The sequence below is a fragment of the Coregonus lavaretus genome (assembly GCF_964263955.1).
Source record: "Coregonus lavaretus genome assembly, chromosome: 31".
NCBI lineage: Eukaryota > Metazoa > Chordata > Actinopteri > Salmoniformes > Salmonidae > Coregonus > Coregonus lavaretus.
The window spans coordinates 13,555,588-13,572,728 of NC_140018.1; the positions used below are offsets into that span (position 1 = coordinate 13,555,588).

A 17,141-nucleotide genomic window follows, 5' to 3' on the forward strand; every position below is an offset into this window, starting at 1 on the left:
ATTGATTTTCTATGACAACTACATAAATGGAAATATTTTAGAATAATACAGACCAGACAAAATGAGTTAAATCAACGGTAATCTACCGTCGGGGTTTATTTGTGAGTGTCCAACAGAATCAGTTACAGTTCCCACAGTAACAAGTTACCACATGGGAACAAAAGTAAACAAGCAAAGTGCACAGCCTATGACGGACACTGACGGAACAGCCAAGAGCTTGTATGTATAAATACACAGACAAAGCCAAGTGGACCAGAACTACAGTTGGGATCTAAGAAACCCAGGGCAGATTCCGGAACTGGAACCATCGGATTCTGGAATGTCTACCCGTCCATCTGTCCTGATGCAACGGCGTCCTGGTACGAAGGCCCACCCTCCTTCTGGTCTGGGAACAACTTGATGAGGTCATCGATACGGAGGATGGTGATGGCAGCCTCTGTGGCGAACTTGAGGCTCTTGGTCTTCACCATGGTGGGCTCGTACACACCAGCCTGCTTGTTGTCCCTGGGTTTACCATTCACCAGGTCCAGACCAATCCTTTAGGGGAGAGGATAACTTTAGAGATGAGAAACACAGATACAACATCACAGCCACACCATCAACGTAGAGCAACCCTGTTCCTGGAGAGCTACCAACCCTAATCTAGTGCACCTGATTCTAATAATTAGCTGGTTGATAAGCTCAAATCAGGTTAGTTACAACTAGGGTTGGAACAAAAACCTTCAGGAGGGTAGGTCTCCAGGAACAGGGTTGGAGAGCCCTGATGCAGAGTTACTGCATTGAAAACTGCTGAACAGTAGGCACTTATACAACTGAAGCTCATTGGTTTCACAACTATGTGAAGCCGTGATGAACTGATACCAACGCAGAATGTACAAACCATTGTGACATTAAAATGTTGTCCAGCCCAGAGTAGTGGCATTAAAGCTCAGGGAAAAACTGCAGCCGCCACTCTCAGCCAGTATGCTTTCTCCCACGCGTATCACTGCATACACTACTGAGCAAGTACAGCAGCAAATTTAAAATGGGAATGTAAAGCATCCTTGTGGTAAAACTTGATCAAACTTGTCTCAAGCTCAATGGCATCTAAAAAAAGAAACATTCACTTAATGACATCAACACAAACACGCATGTTGAAATTCATATCTAGTGATGTAGCACACTGACCATTTGAGGTTCTTGCGTTCGGGGTTGACCTGGGCCTCGTTGTGGAAGGCTCGGAGCTTGGCGACCAGGTCGGTGGAATCCTGAGCAGCGTTCACAGCCAGGGTCTTGGGGATGACCAAGAGGGAGCGGGCAAACTCTGCTATGGCCAGCTGCTCACGGGAACCCTGGGAACGGCCAAGATATTCACAGATTAACATCACACAAAACAATGTAGATTGGCCACCGGTGACCAAAGTGAAAAACCTAGTCATTCTAAATGACAAATTAACCAGTGTATCAAGTTGTGTTTCTGACAACAGGATCCACAGAGGTTTTGGCCTTCACTACAGGTTTATGAGAGACCTGCTCTACCCCCTGTGTTGGTCATTTAGGACAATTAATATCTTAAAATGGGTTTTCCAGATGGAAACAAGACATGAAACATGATGGGTTTCAAAAGCAACAATACCGCTGATCCCATCTAGACACTCAGGACAGAGATGACGAAGCAGTGATTCACAGGTTTATTTCCTTACCATACTAGTGGCATAGTTCTCCAGGTAGATGGACAGGGCTGCCTCCACAGCGCCACCTCCTGGTACAACAGACTTTGACTCCAGCACCCTCTTAACCACACACAGAGCATCATGTAGGGACCGCTCCATCTCATCACACATGAAGTCATTGGCCCCACGCAGTATGATGGAGGCGCAGGTACGGGCCTTGGTACTAAGAGAAGAACAGAGGGAGAGAGTGGGGAAGAGGAAGGAGGCGGCAAATAGGGAAAGATGGAGACGTGAATAGTAACAAGGGATAAGGAGAGAAAAGAGAAAGACTAGAACAGAATGTTACAAATAAGTAATGTGCTAAAGCAAAACATTTGCAAAGATATGTAATAAGGTTTTGCATGAGCACATAATTACTGTAGATGAGATGACTTCAGTTCCAATTCTTACTTTTTGACCAGGATGAGCTCGTCGTCACACACACGCTCCTGTACCACCTCCTCACAGTGGCCCAACATGGTCGTCTCAAACGTCTCCTCTCCCTCCAGGTTAGACAGGGATGGACAGATAGTGGCTGAGGGCCAAACAGAACAAAACCACCGGGTAACAAGTTAACTGAAAACTTGGTTGCTTTCAGAAAATACTTTTGATCACTCATTGAAAAAAGAGAAACTGTTTCAGAACTTGTGTTGACCTGACCTGACAGTTATGATGCATTTATCATAAGGTAAACAAAACCTGTGGCTTACCTCCCGTTGCCTTGGCAATGCGTTTGAGGTCCCTCTTGAGGACCCTCCTGATAGCCATGGCTCCCACGTCCACAAAGTACTTGAGGCACATGTCATCGATGCCCCCAGTTGTCAGGATGACATTAGCACCAGACGCCAGAATCTTCTGAATCCTCTCCTTGGTGATGTCAGACTCCCTGGAACAGCAAAATCAACATGAAAACATTGTGTGTGTGTCTTTTGTACAAACCCTGTGTAAATGTGTCTCAACAAGCTGTGATTACATCAGAGTGCATGAACAAATCACCCTGTCTTTAGATAAATGTTGTCCAGCCCAAAGTAGTCTTACAGCTCAGGGAAGAGCTGCAGCCTGAACTCAGAGCCAGAATTCTTTTTCCCACGCGTATCACTACTAACACCACTGAACAAGTATAGTAGCAAATTTAAATGGGAATAGTCTTATATTGTCATGCATGTGGCAAGACTTGATCTTAAAACAGTAGGTCTCGTACAAATAGCCTCAGTGTGTGGTATATGTCCAACGCACCTCTGTCTGATCTGGTCTAGTTTCTCTGGGTCATTGATGAGGACCTGGACTCCCATCTTCATCTTGGTCTTCTGCAGGCTGAAGTCCAGACACGCCACCTTGGCGTTGGTCAAACGCTTCACCATGCCTACAGCGGGACCAGACCCAGTCACCACACACACACCACTAAACAAGACAGACACTTATCGCTGGTCAAGATAAACCTATCCCCAAGCAATTACTGATTCCCCTTGTCGCCGTGTTGATCAGGGCATGTGGAATGTACAGATGGAAATCTATTACGTAGAGCAAACCTGCCTCTGACATGTAAAATTAGGAATCATGTCAGCTGCTCTATTCATGACATTTCTATCTGCAACATTCACCTACTACTGAACGTGGCCCAAGCCAGGATTAACCTACTACAATAAAAACATTCATCAACATGAAACCTTTATAATATAGATTCCCACGGGGGGCCAGTATAAAAAGGTACGCACTCACTAATTGTAAGTAGCTCTGGATAAGAGCGTCTGCTAAATTACTAAAATGCAAATCTAGTCATCATGGCATGTGTGGGTAGAAAAATAGTGCCACAGTTCATACAAGAAGCACCGCAACCATTACTTTTCAAAGCCAGCTTTCTGTCTCCCACGCGTATCCCTGCGTACGCGACAAGAATAAGCATAGCTGCTAATTTAAATGGGAGTCGGTCAATTGCGTCAGATGGTAATTTCATGGTTGTATGGTTATGGAACTGGCGCTCATCCTTACACATACTAAACAGTCACCATCAACAATGTTTTACACACATGTACCTTGAGACCCTACGGTGCAGTTGAGTGCGTATCCGTTGACCAGATAGCTCTCTTTCTGGCTGCGTCCGTGGGCTTTGAGCACGTTGACTGAGTTGATGGGGTACTTCGCCACACCCTTCTGATCCACAAACTTCACTGCCAGAGTAGCATCCACCACCATGTTGGCAAAGAAGTCTGCATCACTGAGGATTCACTGGTCAAGGATTCAAGCTTTTCTATAGGACGAAGTAGGGTTTCCCGGCATTCAATGGTAGAGTTCCTGCCGGACTACATTGCAGACGCATGCCTGGATAGGTTAACATATCAGCTAACCACATATATGATATGATATAGCAATCTGATGCATGACTGCACAGTAGATGACGTTACACACAACCATTGGTTGATGCAATGTCTGCGCATCTAGTCTGCCAGAAACTTGACCAAAGCTACCAGGAGATGTGAAGCTCAAGACACCATTTACTTATTAGTGATAAAGATAGTTACGTATCGCAATATTATTTTGGACGATATTAGTCGATACTTTGACTCCGATTATCAATTAGTAAAAAATAATGTTCGTTGTTGCTAGATCGCATTAGGTCGGCTGTACCCGTTTCAAAACCTTGTTCTCCATCTTTTTTAAAGCTGCAATATGTTACTTTTTGGGCAAACTGACCAAATGTACATAGAAACGTCAGTTATAGATCTGTCATTCTCATTGAAAGCAAGTCTAAAAAGCGGTAGATCTGTTCCACGTGCGCTATTTCTATGCTTCCCGTTCCTACGTTTATTTTTCGTGTCTTTTACTTTCGGTTTTGTACACCAGCTTCAAACAGCTGAAAACACAATATTTAGGGGTATGGAAGAAAAAAAGTCAGTACTTTTGATACAACCCCCCCCCCCCCCCCCCCCAAAGAAAAACGTTTCGGTCCTAGAACGTTAGTTTCGGTACTTCTGTCAAATGTGTCTCACTTGAGAGGATCAAGTCGATCTACCAGTGCAGCCCCATTACAGCACCAAGAGCCTGCTCCACTTATTGCTAAAGCTGTCTGGGCTGCATCATCTCCCCAGTCCCCACTCATGCTGCACAGAAGTTTACACACTTGAATAATGCACCACAGCATATAGAAACTGTTCATTACTGTAAGCAAAACAACGTCCATATAGGATAGAACATTTTTAAATGCAAAACGATACGGGTAGCTTCCAGCTTTAATTGTAAGCTAACTTTCCTTGCCAGCTTACAGCTGAACCAAACAAATTCACTACCCTAGTACTTTGTTTGTGATAATATGCAAACTATAATGCAAAATATGCTGATTTCAAAGTGGACTGTCACCAAAAACTGTATTAATTCACTTAGAATCCCTCACCACCAAAAACTCATTGACGTCTCCCTCGCCTACCGTCTGGTTTCCACTAGATTCCATAGCCAAATTCTGCCTCATGAATGAAGATACATTTCTTAAAAGAGACAGTAAACACACTTTTATAAAAGAGTGCTTATTTTAAAATAAAATATGTTCTAAGCAGTTGCCAATCAAATAAGTCCTGAATGGAAGGGATTGTTTGTCATCTGTAGCCCCATGAAATCAACTAAAACAAGCTCAATTACTCAATGCACGCACACACTCCTATTGAATAATATGCATTCACTTGTATTGTGAATAGACTTGATTTACCCAGTTTATCAATAGATTCACCATTCAAATAAATTACTGTTGTTTTAGGTGTTAGAATGTTACTAAGTCAAATTGATTGTACAATTGATTCAATTAATGCATACATGGCTGCCTAAAGAAGTTACAATTATTTTTCAAATGTAATGATATTGAACTCAAAAGACACCCACTGATTGAACAGAGCAGTAGCTGAGTTTCTGTCTGGATCAAGTGCCATTGTGTGACTGGTTAATAAACCTTTTTTTTGTGGTATCGTGTGTGTGACTGGTTAATAAACCTTTTTTTTGTGGTATCGTTTTGGGATCAAATATTGTGATACTAAACCTGGTATCGAAGTCAAAATGCTGGTATTGTGGCACTAAACCAACATGTTCCCATCACTTTTATTTTCATGACTGATCAAAACTCTCATGCTCCCGTCTCTCTTCAGCCAACACAGTGAGCAATATGTTTGGAATACAAATCGTGAGAATTGCAATACATATCGTATTGGCATCCAAGTAAGTGACATCTTATTGTGAGCAATTCCCTGCCCTACTTGTTATGTGATCCTTTATGGCAAATGACAGATACACATGGAAGGGAAGGTTTCAGGTTAGTCAGGGAGCGGGAAGAAAGGATACACTCCAATGATCTTGGAGGACATGGAGGTCTTGGCTGCGTTGACCAGACACTCCCTTCCCAGGTCATCTGTAGCGATGGTCAGGTTCTCATTGATGTAGCGCACTGCCTCCCTGGTAGGAATGAAAGATCCATTAAGAGCTCCATGTTTACAGAACCAGGGATTTTCATAGTTCAGCCTGGTTCGGCCTTGTAGTGGAGGACCCGAGATTCCCCTCTAGCCAAAGACACAGCATTTTGTATTTTTCTTCAGAGAAAGACATGCAGAGTTCACAACACACCCACAGCGGACAGACAAGTCAATATAAAATGAAAGTTAAAATCCGAACTGGTTGTTTTATGAATGAACACACATCTATTTGCTTCTAATACAAACAAATCATCTTCCACTATCCACAGAAACACAGCTCTTGTTAACCTCGAATTTGTTTTCACATTAGTGCTACAATTGCTAGCTACAGTTGTGTGTTCTTGAAGATGATCTTATTGAAAGGAACCTATGGTGATTCCTTCCAAACAACCACAAGAGTTAATTTATACCTTGGTTGACACATTCATTCTGGAGACAGGTAACACATAAAGGCAAACAACCATGTACTTGTAAACCAAGTAATGAACCAGGAGTGTGGAGGGGAAAAGGATGTCAAAAGGATGATAATATTCAAAACATTGATGGGGAAAATGGATAGACTGTGGCTAGATTCTTACTTGCAGGCCAGGCGGTATCCACTGATGACTGAAGTGGGGTGGATCTTCTGCTTCACCAGTTCATCTGCACTCTTCAGCAACTCTGCTGCAATGATCACCTTTAAAAACAAAGGTAAGAGAACAATATGAACAAGCCAGGGAAGACGATTTAATGAATAAGACAATCAATTATATATACATGTGCCGTTATTTCATATAGAGGTGGCGGAATGGAGGCCGCCCAACCCCTTCAGACAATGACGGACAGTCTCTCTATCCTGTTAGCATAGCCGAACATCTGTAAAGGAGGCAGATGGGCGGTACTAAAAACAGGAAGCAGGTAATTTGAACCAATAGTGTGAATAGTGAATAGGCAGGTTCAGTCCAACCTTCACCAAATAATGTTTACTTGATCAAATTGAAGTCTAACATTTTAATGACAGTCTTTCAGCTAGGAATAAATCAGACTAACATTCTGGTCAGTGGCCACAGCTCCTTTCCCTTGACCTCTGTTCTGAGCAGCTGTTGGAAGTACTCACCACTGAAGTTGTCCCATCCCCAACCTCCTTGTCCTGCAGCTCAGCCAGTTCACACAGCACCTTGGCTGCCGGGTGCTCCACCTCCAGCAGCTTCAGGATGGTAGCCCCGTCGTTGGTGATTGTCACATCCTAAACATTAGAGCATTTGTAAGCACTTCTTCCGTCAATAATCTGAATGGTACACAGGCCATATCCACTGAGACTTAGGGCGGTGACCATAATCGGCCACAAGTACTTACCCCGATGTCATCCACCAACATCTTGTCCAGACCAACGGGGCCAAGGGAGCTCTTGACGATGTTGGCGATGGATGATGCGGCCATGACTGCAGAAGAGACGTGGGCACACAATCAAAGCTGATTACCTTGCCACAAAATGTATGTGTTACAAACAGTGACATCTACGTTACACTAGCTATGGTAATAGCTAGCTAACTATTACAAGTAACTATCAACAATTCCAATCTAGAAACAATAACACAATTCCGAAACTGTTCAAACTGATGGAAATTGTTCTGTCAGTTCTATTAGAAGGGGTGGACGAAGCCAGCCGCTCCGTCAGACGATGACAGTGTTCTCTCTCACCCATTAGCATAGCCGTTCATTCTGGGATGGATGAATGAACGGTACTAAAAACGGGAAACGCCTAGTTTTTTGTGTGCAAAATCATGTTACGCACAGGGCTAGGTAGCTGATTGTGCTAGCTAGCTGCGTTTGCGAGTTAATAACTAGCGAATGCCTAACGCCAATGACATATGCGTATTAGTAAGCCAACGTTAGCTAGCTAGCTAATATAGCAACTTAGCAAGCCTAACTAGCACGAATTAGCTATAATATACCGTTAGACAACAATGTAGCTAATATTGATTTATTAGACAGCTTTTTATATGAATGTGGGCAACATATTATGCTTAGGTACCTAATTGATTAACGTTGGATATCTTGCAAGTTTAGGAAAAGGGAGGCGAAACTACGCATCTTTTTATCCGCACGTGCTGCGGAGTGCTAGTTAGCTAACCATTGAACCCCGCCTGCCACTCTCCCTCAGACACCGATTAGAACAGAAATGGCATAAACTGCGACACAAGAGATAACAAAATAGCTCACCATTTTGAGAACGAACGGACTCGCCGGTCGTTCTCGTGCCGAACACGTTTAACGCTCCATCCATTAACGACATCTTGGACAAGCTAGAGACAGAAGAAAGGAAACGAAGTAATGAACTATGGGTAAACCGGTGGGGCACGTGGGCTTCTGGGTAAAGATTAAGAAGCGAGAGAATGTTCCAGAAGAAGATTACACTTTAAAACAATAATGGCATCGAAACAAAAATATTTTTAATTACGAAACCAATGTATACGTAAGACTGTATATAGCAATATACATTTATCACTTGTATCACTTTTTATTCAACTGCTATATGATGAAATACATTTCCCAGCATTCAAAGATCCTTGTTCCTTTTTTTGGTCTTACTCATGGTCGGCGTGTGCCCTCTACTGGTTGGCTGTGCATATGATACTCACTTTGGACCACCGATGACACAGATGGTATCAATTTGTAGGACAACTGTCAAGTCTTATTGTAAAAACTGAGGGAGAGCTTGTTAAATTGTCCATTTGGCCAAGGTTTTCACAGCGCACTTTATAGTGTTGGTGGCGAATGCTGTGTAATTGTTATTGTAAATTAAAATAATAGTGATGCTTTGTAATCAGTAGCCTAGAAGTAATGACAGTCTTGTGTTTTTTCTTTTTCTGTAGCAGCTCACTTTGGCAGGTGTTGTAGCACTTGCTTGTAGTCTCAAGCATTTTCCATACCAAAAACAAGTACAGCAAGTCACCAGTAAGTATTCTATATCAGTTAATTCTGATTAACTCCAAGTGGCGCAGCATCTCAGTGCTTGAGGCGTCACTACAGACCCCCTGGTTCGATTCCAGGCTGTATCACAACCGGCCGTGATTGGGAGTCCCATAGGGCGGCGCACAATTGGCCCAGCGTCGTCCGGGTTTGGCCGGTGTAGGCCGTCATTGTAAATAAGAATTTGTTCTTAACTGACTTGCCTAGTTAAATAAAAAAATTCTCTAAAAAATATAGCACTCATCCTAAAACCCTCATGAGGCCCAACATAACCGGCTGTAATTTGTATACAATCTTTATTTCTCTCAGCTAACAGTAGTCTTTCATTACTGACTTCTTTAACTTAGTTACTTACTGTATTGCTTAGGCCTATGTCGATGTCTTTGTGCTAAAATAATGTCAATATCATGGTTCAGTTGATGCTCTGAATAGCTCTCATGCAACCTTGTGTATGAATTTATATTATCCATCAAGTGTTTTTCAGTAATGGGTAGCTCAAGTGTATTTGATCAGTGAATAATTGTTCAACAAGTCACCAAAACCCACATTTTATCTTTTATTTATTGCCTCAAATACATTTGTTTTCTTGAGCAATGCCAACTAGCAGTTAAAAAAATGTACAGTACACTTAAGTTAAACATTAAATCATTATAAAGCAAACCTATGGCATACAATAATAACTCTCCTAAAATGTACATCTTTACAAAGTGTTTACAAATCAAATGTTAAAAAAGAAAGAAAAAGTGCAAGAGTCAATTCAATTTCAATGAAGGTTGACAATCCCCACCAGTGAAACACGAGAAACAAAATATACAATGAACAAAAAACATACTTCATATTTTTAAGTTGTTTTGGATACATTACATTGATTTGAACAGTAGGCCATGATATTGTGCATTCCAACTTTTCATTTATTATTTTGATAAGGAAAATATCAAACAGTGCGTAAAATAAAAAACTAAACATTTTTGTAACATTCACAGTAAACAAATGAACCAAATTTTATCCAAAGTGTCCCGAAATTCATCAAGAAGCCAACCTCTTAATAAATAAATGTTTTTCTAATTTACAAACTGGCTGTGGCGTTTCATAATAGCGATGTGTGCGGTCAAGAATAGGGATTTTTTGTAAATAAATAAGACATTGTAAGTTGAAGATGAGATCAAACATGAAACAAATTCTTAATAAGTGTGTATCCGCACTACTGAAACTGTAAAGTGACGTCCGAGTTAAAACAAAAAGTCAACTCAATGTATGTGACAATCTATCCTAATATGACTATTGTGAATATTTTAATGAATCAGGATTATTGGATGATATTCAGGCATAACGTGTTTAGAAAGGGAGTGGGAGGGGTGGGGTGCTGATCAGTAGTGTGAAGGTGGGGGGGTGTCCCATGAAGTAAACAAAAAATCTGACCCGAAGTTCTGTGAGGTTTAAGAGAAATGTACATCAAAACACAGTACTGCACTCATTTAACGCTCTCCTCCATGGTCCCTCTTAGAAACAACATTTTAAAATGAATAAGATAAAATAACATTTTAGGTTTCTCTTATTAAGATGCATTATGCCACTCAACCTACATAGTGTACGCAGAAGACTAATATATACTTATTAACATTTTCAGACCCACAGATTCAAAATAAATAGATAACTCCTATCGCGGCTGCTTATTGAATATCTTTGAAATATCAACACACTTTTCTCTTGATTTTAAGATTTTTCTGTTTAAAGCGCGATCCCCTAGTCATGACCAAGGCGTTTGAGCAGGTTGAGAAAACCCAATCATTATAGAAAGACTGGTACAGGCTATCTACGCTTGACGTCACCATAGCCCAATGTAAAATATACTCAACCTAATGAACAGCAAGGTACTATGTGTGGAGGCTCCATGCTTAAAAAGGCACGTGGATCCTCTTCCTTATATTATCGCTGATAAGATGTCCATACCTAGCCTATAATCCTGAGCTAATTGCAAATTCATTAAGCTGCTTGTACAGATTGTTAAATTGGTTGACACTGTATTATGCACAGTTAAAACACTACCACTGACAACTAGTCACATAGGATCATCCCTCTGATAAGGGGTAAGCTCAGCTATAGGAAGTTAAATATGCTAAAACAACCTTTAAAAAGGAAGATATTTTCAGAGTAACTCAAACAAAAGGTTAAAAACCTTGATTAGTTGGTTGTTTACTAAAATGATAGTGTTCAGAAGAGGAAATTACAGCAACATAACTCAAATTCAGCCAGTGCCATTTCCTCATCAAGAGATGCTAGCAGACTACAGCAGTCTACCAAATTACATTTTTGGGTTATCAGTGTTTCTGTTGAAGGGGGAACAGTTAGAATTAATGGATCATTTTCTATTTCTTACTATTTATAACAGAAATATCTGTACAGTATATGGAATACTCATTTCCAACATCTCAAAAAGATGACCTGTATGCTTCCCTTTAAACCTTAAGCCCATACACTCTGAGCCCCTTTCCACACTGTGTTGGACTCATCCAGTTTGCTAAAAATGATCATTTTTACAGTTTCATAGTTATTTTTCAACGTATCTAAAATAGATACGGAAGTCAATCTGCTTGACATGGAAGACTGTAAGGAAGTGCTGTGGCGGTGGAGTGCCTTTGTAGTACTAATATGTTCCTGTACATGTATGTTGCCATGACTACTCAGGTGCGGTATTTGGCATGTTGTTTTGTGATATGTGGAAATTTGACCATGTGACTTTGGCAAAGCTGCAGTATTGCATGTTGTGTGTGATGTCGTAACAGTGAATCAGGCAAAAATGCATATTGGCAAAGCTAGAGACCTGTGTTGTGTGTAGTGTTATGTGTACAGTAGTGTGTTGAATTTAGCATTTAGTGTGTCATTCTTTGTCAACAAAACTCCAGCGTGTTGTGGATGGAAGAAAACAATGTCATTTTTTGTCTTTCGTGTGGTGTTATTTGCTGTCATGATGAGACAGGCAAAGCTACAGACCTGCTTAAACTACATGCACTAGTATATTCATATGGTGGTGTGTTATGGGTGGTCATGGCAACTCAGGCGAAGCTACTGGAGCTGAGGCATTGGAACTTCTCTCTGAGTGACTGGACGATGTTGGGCTGGTTCTGCTGCGCCTGCTGCTCCGCCCACAGGTACTCCTGCAGACGCTCCCGGTCCGTCAGCCCACAGGAGGACCTCGACGGGGTGCAGGGCAGACTCTGGGTCTGGCTCTGGGCTGGCCCTCTGGAGCCAACACCACCACCGCTGTTACGCTGCCCAGAGCAGTCCTGGTACCGCTCGCGCTCGCTCTCATCCTCAGAGCGGATCTCTACGTAATCGTCGTCATCGTCGTCTCCATTGTCCTTGAAGTTGGCCAGGTAGTTCTGGGTGGCTGTGAGCATGCTCAGTGGGGAGGCACGGTTCAGGACTACCACCTGCTGACCGTCTTGCAGGGTGAGGTCAGAGTGACTGTGACCGCAACTGGACCGCTCCGGGAGGCTGCTCTGCCGACCGGCCCGGCCCAGACTGCTGGGGCCATGGAGTCTTTCTGAGGAACTCTGGACCACAGCCGGGCCACGGTTGGACCTGGTACAGTCATTCTCCTTCTCCTGCTGCCGGTCGCCCAGTGAGCAGATAGACTGGCAGCGGCTGGTAGGTGGTTTAGAGGAGGACGAGGAAGAGGAGGGGGAGTTAAAGGAGGTGTGTCGTTTATAGAACTGTACACATGCTCCTCCTTCTCGCTGGGGGCGGAGACACAAGAGCTCCACCGCTGGGTGGGTGAGGTCTCTGGGGAGGGAGGTAGGATCTTTAGGGTGGGGACGGAGCAGGCTGCGGTGAGCCTGCACTGGGGGGTGGAGGACCGTATCTCTGACACAAAGCTGGCCAGCTCCCCATTGCTGTAGGTGGAGAGGAGCCAGTCATCCTCCAGCCCTAGGCCCAGGGAGGAGCAGGTCTCAGGCAGGGATGGGGAGGAGGGCAGCCCTGGGTGGGCATGGTGCGAGCCAGGAGGGCCCGGGCTGCTGGAGCCCTGACCTGAAGGGTTTTTAAACATCACCTGGTCATACAGCTGGGAGTACTCGGCTATCCTCGCACCTGAGAGGGAGGGAGGAGGGGAGGAGAGAGAGAGAGAGAGAGAGAGAGAGAGAGAGAGAGAGAGAGAGAGAGAGAGAGAGAGAGAGAGAGAGAGAGAGAGAGAGAGAGAGAGAGAGAGAGAGAGAGAGAGAGAGAGAGAGAGAGAGAGAGAGAGAGAGAGAGAGAGAGAGAGAGAGAGAGAGAGAGAGAGAGAGAGAGAGAGAGAGAGAGAGAGAGAGAGAGAGAGAGAGAGAGAGAGAGAGAGAGAGAGAGAGAGAGAGAGAGAGAGAGAGAGAGAGAGAGAGAGAGAGAGAGAGAGAGAGAGAGAGAGAGAGAGAGAGAGAGAGAGAGAGAGAGAGAGAGAGAGAGAGAGAGAGAGAAGAGAGAGAGAGAGAGAGAGAGAGAGAGAGAGAGAGAGAGAGAGAGAGAGAGAGAGAGAGAGAGAGGAGATAAGGAGACAATAAGTGACATTAATAAAATACACAGAATTCATGTTTAGTCATTTTATTAACCAAACACAGTCAGGTCCACCATTATTGGCACCCTTGATAAAGATGAGCAAAAAATACTGTATAAAATAAATACTTTTTTTGGAAATACTATTATTTTATACTAATACAATTGCTCAGAGAAAGAGATGTTGTTTAACAAGTAATTTAAAAAAAATCTAAAAAGGCAAATGTTTTCAATACTCTATCACACTCCCCTTACAAGGATAACGACACAGCCTTTTTCTACAATGTGTTATGAGATTGGAGAACTCGTTGGGGACGATCTTAGACCATTCCTCCATACAGAATATTTCCAGATCCTTGATATCCTTAGTCTGCTCTTATGGACTGCCCTCTTCAATTCAAACCACAGGTTATCAATGGGGTTCAAGTCCGGAGACTGTGATTGCCATTGCAATATGTTGATGTTGTGGTCAATTAACCATTTTTTTGTGGATTTTGATTAGTGCTTAGAGTTATTTGTCTTGCTGGAAGATCCACTTGCGGCCATTGAAGTGTCAGCTTCCTTGAAGAGGCAACCAGGTTTTTGGCTAAAATGTCCTGGTACTAAAGTTCATGATGCCGTAGACCTTAACAAGGGCCACAGGACCATTGGAAGCAAATGGCGATCTTGAACCCCATTAATAACCTGTGGTTTGAATTGAAGAGAGCAGTCCATAAGCGCAGACGAAAGATATCAAGGATCTGGAAAATATTATGTGTGGAGGAATGGTCTAAGATCACTCTCAATGTGTTCTCCAATCTCATAAAACATTTTAGAAAATGTCTCAGTGTCGTTATCTTCGCAAGGGGAGGGTGTACTGAAAACAGGGGTGCCAATAAAATGTTGCATGCAATATAGCTCAGTATTTGTATTATTTATTTTATACAGTCTTTTTCGCTCATCATTATCAAAGGTGCCAATAATTATGGACCTGACTGTAGTTAGCTGTACATATCATGACTAGATAAACAACTACTGATTATGTTTGTTACCTATGGCAGCCCCGCCTTGCTTCTTATCCTCCAAAATGGCTGCCAGGTCTTTCTGCTTCTTCTCCAGGTCTTTCTGCTGCTTCTTCTCCTCCCTGTTGTGTCCTCCTGACCCCATGTCGCCGGGGTCCATGCTCTTCATGCGGAGCAGCTGATTGGCCTTCTTGATCTTCTGGCTGTATTGGCGAGCCATCAGGAACACACGGTTCTTGGTCTTGTCCATGAGCTCCTGGGAGAAGCTGTCCACTGAGTCCCCCGGAAGGAGAGAAGAGGCGGCCAGGGGGGAGTCCAGACCCCCCATCCCGGTCAGCTCCCCAGGGAACAGGTTGTGGAGGTTCCTGATGGAGGGGTCCCTCTGGCTGGGGTCCCGTTGGGGCAGCTCCCCCAGCTCATCATCATCCTCTAGACGGAAGCTGCCACTGCTGAGGCGGGCCAGTCTGTTACGGATGCTCTTGACTGTCCCGGGAGGGGCAGGGTCTGGGATGGCAGGCAAGGGGAGGGACGGGGGAGTGAGGGGAGAGGGGGAGGGGTAATGGTCTTCCTCTTCAAAGGTAGCCTCTCTGAGCAGCTCTGGGAAGATGGGGATGGTGAATTGGTGAGGGGGGGTCACAGTGGGGGGGTTGGGATTGCGGGCTGGGGGGCTCTTGGTAAGGGAGCTGTGTTTTTGGGAGCTGTTCTTTTTGGGGCTGCTCTTGACCGACGAGGTCTTCTTGGGGGCCTCACTGGCACTCACGGGAAACGCGGCAGGAAGGCGGTCCGCTTTCTTCTCGTTCTTCTTGATGTAGTTTTCCAAATCGTTCCAGATCTCGTCCACCTGCTCCGACATCTGGTCACCGGTGTGGGAACGTTGGGAGAACGTTTCCGAGGCAGATGAGGAGGAATAGTCCGGTTCGGAGGTGCCGTGGACTGGGTGGGAGTTATCCGCCGTCCCCTCGTCTTCCCCAAAATGGAGGCTCTCCTCGGACACGAAGCCCCCCAGGCTGTCCCCATCCCTGTCACCCTTGGCTGGGGGTTCCCTAAAGCAGATAGTGTCATAGATGTTCTCCTCCTCCACGATCTTCAGCGCACACGTCCCAAATGGCACCCCCTCCTGGGCGGTGGAGGAGTGGTTACTGTCAGACAAGCAGTCTGGCTCGATGAGAGGCTCTGTAATACCCCCAGTGACCCCAGTGTTTAGAGCCCCAGGCCCCTGTGTGTCTCTAGGGGCCTCTCTTTGGGCCCCACGATCCTCCTGCTCCCTCCTGATAAGCCCCATGCTCTTCAGGTCCTCATAGCTGATGTTGTCGTAAATGTTCTCTATGTCGTCTATCATCAGCTGCTCGGCCGACGACGAACCCGAGATGTCATTGCTGGAGGATTCGGCGTGGATCATCCCTTCCTGGTCGTCATCCTGACCAGGCTGGCTCTGTCGGCCGCCAGTCTGTTTCTCCCCCACGCTGCTGGCTCTCCGCAGCCCTCTGCTGTCCCCGGTGGACGGGGGGTCTATCTGCACCGTGGGCACCTGCTCCATGTGCCAGCTGCAGGGTCGCCCCTGGGTCCTGCTGGGAGACGATGTGACCTCTGACCTAACAGGAAGTGGTTCTGGTTCTGGCCCGCCGAGCTCAGTGGGGACAAACATCTGGTAGATGTCCTCGTCCTCTTCGTCTGGGTTCATGGTGCGCTGACGCGTGGGGAACATGGCTCTGCGGACACGGTGGTCTGCCCAGATGTTCCCCACCGTCTGCGGGTCACCCCCCGGGACCAGCATGGAGGGGACATGGGTGTCCGGGGGTTCCTCTGTCACACGGGGCGTCCTGAGGAGAGGAGGGTGGTGACCTCCCTGAAGAGATTTGTTAGCCCTCTGGAGAGGAGAGATGGAGGGAGGAGAAATTACATTATTTTGTAAATGTGCAAATGTTGATGTAGAACTTTATTAAATTAGAGTTAAGTCCTGTACACAACTATTCCTACTAGTCATTCTCATCACACTGTTCGGGTCAGTCACCTGTAGGTCTGAAGCGCTCATGTTGAAGGTCTTCCATTGGTCGATGCTGCTGTCCATAGATGCCTGTTGGTTCAACTTCTTCCTGCTAGACTTCTCTGGGACTCGCAGCCTCTTTCCCCCACCCTACACACACATTTAGAAAATGTTGTAATGAACATGCCTTTACCTATCTAATCCCTTCATACCTGTAAAGGGGCTAGAGCAAGGGGCTAAGGATCGAAATCAAATCAGGCAAATCTGATAAACTTGAATGAAGAGAAAGAGGTTCAAAAGGTCAAACTGATGCATTGTGGGTAGGTAGGAGAGACTCACCAGGCCACTGTCGTCCTCATCGTCGGCATCCTGCTGGTGTGGCTCCTCCCCATCCTCCCTGTCGCTATGGTCAAAATGGTCGCCAGGGTCCAGGGACTCCTGTGATTGGTTGACCAGGCTGCGGCTGCGACCAATAGTGCCCAGAGCCAGCTGGGACACGGGGGAGAGCAGGGTGGCACCCAGACTCGTCCGCTACAGAGAG

The 17,141-nt window shown here is 44.8% G+C and overlaps 2 protein-coding genes across 2 annotated transcripts in view; both read right to left on the bottom strand.

The window, feature by feature from the left end:
* Window positions 1-62: 62 nt before the first annotated feature.
* On the bottom strand, window positions 63-8,659 carry LOC311107114 (T-complex protein 1 subunit alpha). The gene is made up of 12 exons (XM_084149598.1): window positions 8,342-8,659; window positions 7,475-7,560; window positions 7,236-7,364; window positions 6,718-6,815; window positions 6,012-6,122; window positions 3,725-3,906; window positions 2,928-3,054; window positions 2,402-2,577; window positions 2,103-2,226; window positions 1,683-1,875; window positions 1,168-1,331; window positions 63-537 (listed from the first exon to the last, which is right to left on the bottom strand). The coding sequence occupies exons 1-12, from the start codon at window positions 8,412-8,414 to the stop codon at window positions 324-326; spliced, it is 1,677 nt and encodes a 558-aa protein (XP_084005724.1). The 5' UTR covers window positions 8,415-8,659; the 3' UTR covers window positions 63-323.
* A 975-nt stretch (window positions 8,660-9,634) lies between these two features.
* Window positions 9,635-17,141, bottom strand: part of LOC311106972 (pleckstrin homology domain-containing family G member 1-like) — a 40,654-nt gene continuing 33,147 nt past the window's right edge. The window contains 5 exon segments of the mRNA XM_084149389.1: window positions 9,635-12,800; window positions 12,803-13,180; window positions 14,647-16,483; window positions 16,628-16,750; window positions 16,940-17,131. Coding sequence (XP_084005515.1) covers window positions 12,145-12,800; window positions 12,803-13,180; window positions 14,647-16,483; window positions 16,628-16,750; window positions 16,940-17,131 — 3,186 coding nt within the window. The 3' untranslated portion in view covers window positions 9,635-12,144.

Bases quoted from the DNA above. Each gene is read 5' to 3' on its own strand.
- LOC311107114 (XM_084149598.1), bottom strand. From the start codon at position 8,414: ATGTCGTTAATGGATGGAGCGTTAAACGTGTTCGGCACGAGAACGACC. The intron at 2,227-2,401 runs GTAAGCCACAGG...TTTGGCCCTCAG, and splicing joins CATTGCCAAGGCAACGGGAG to CCACTATCTGTCCATCCCTG. The intron at 1,332-1,682 runs GTAAGGAAATAA...GGCCGTTCCCAG, and splicing joins AGAACTATGCCACTAGTATG to GGTTCCCGTGAGCAGCTGGC.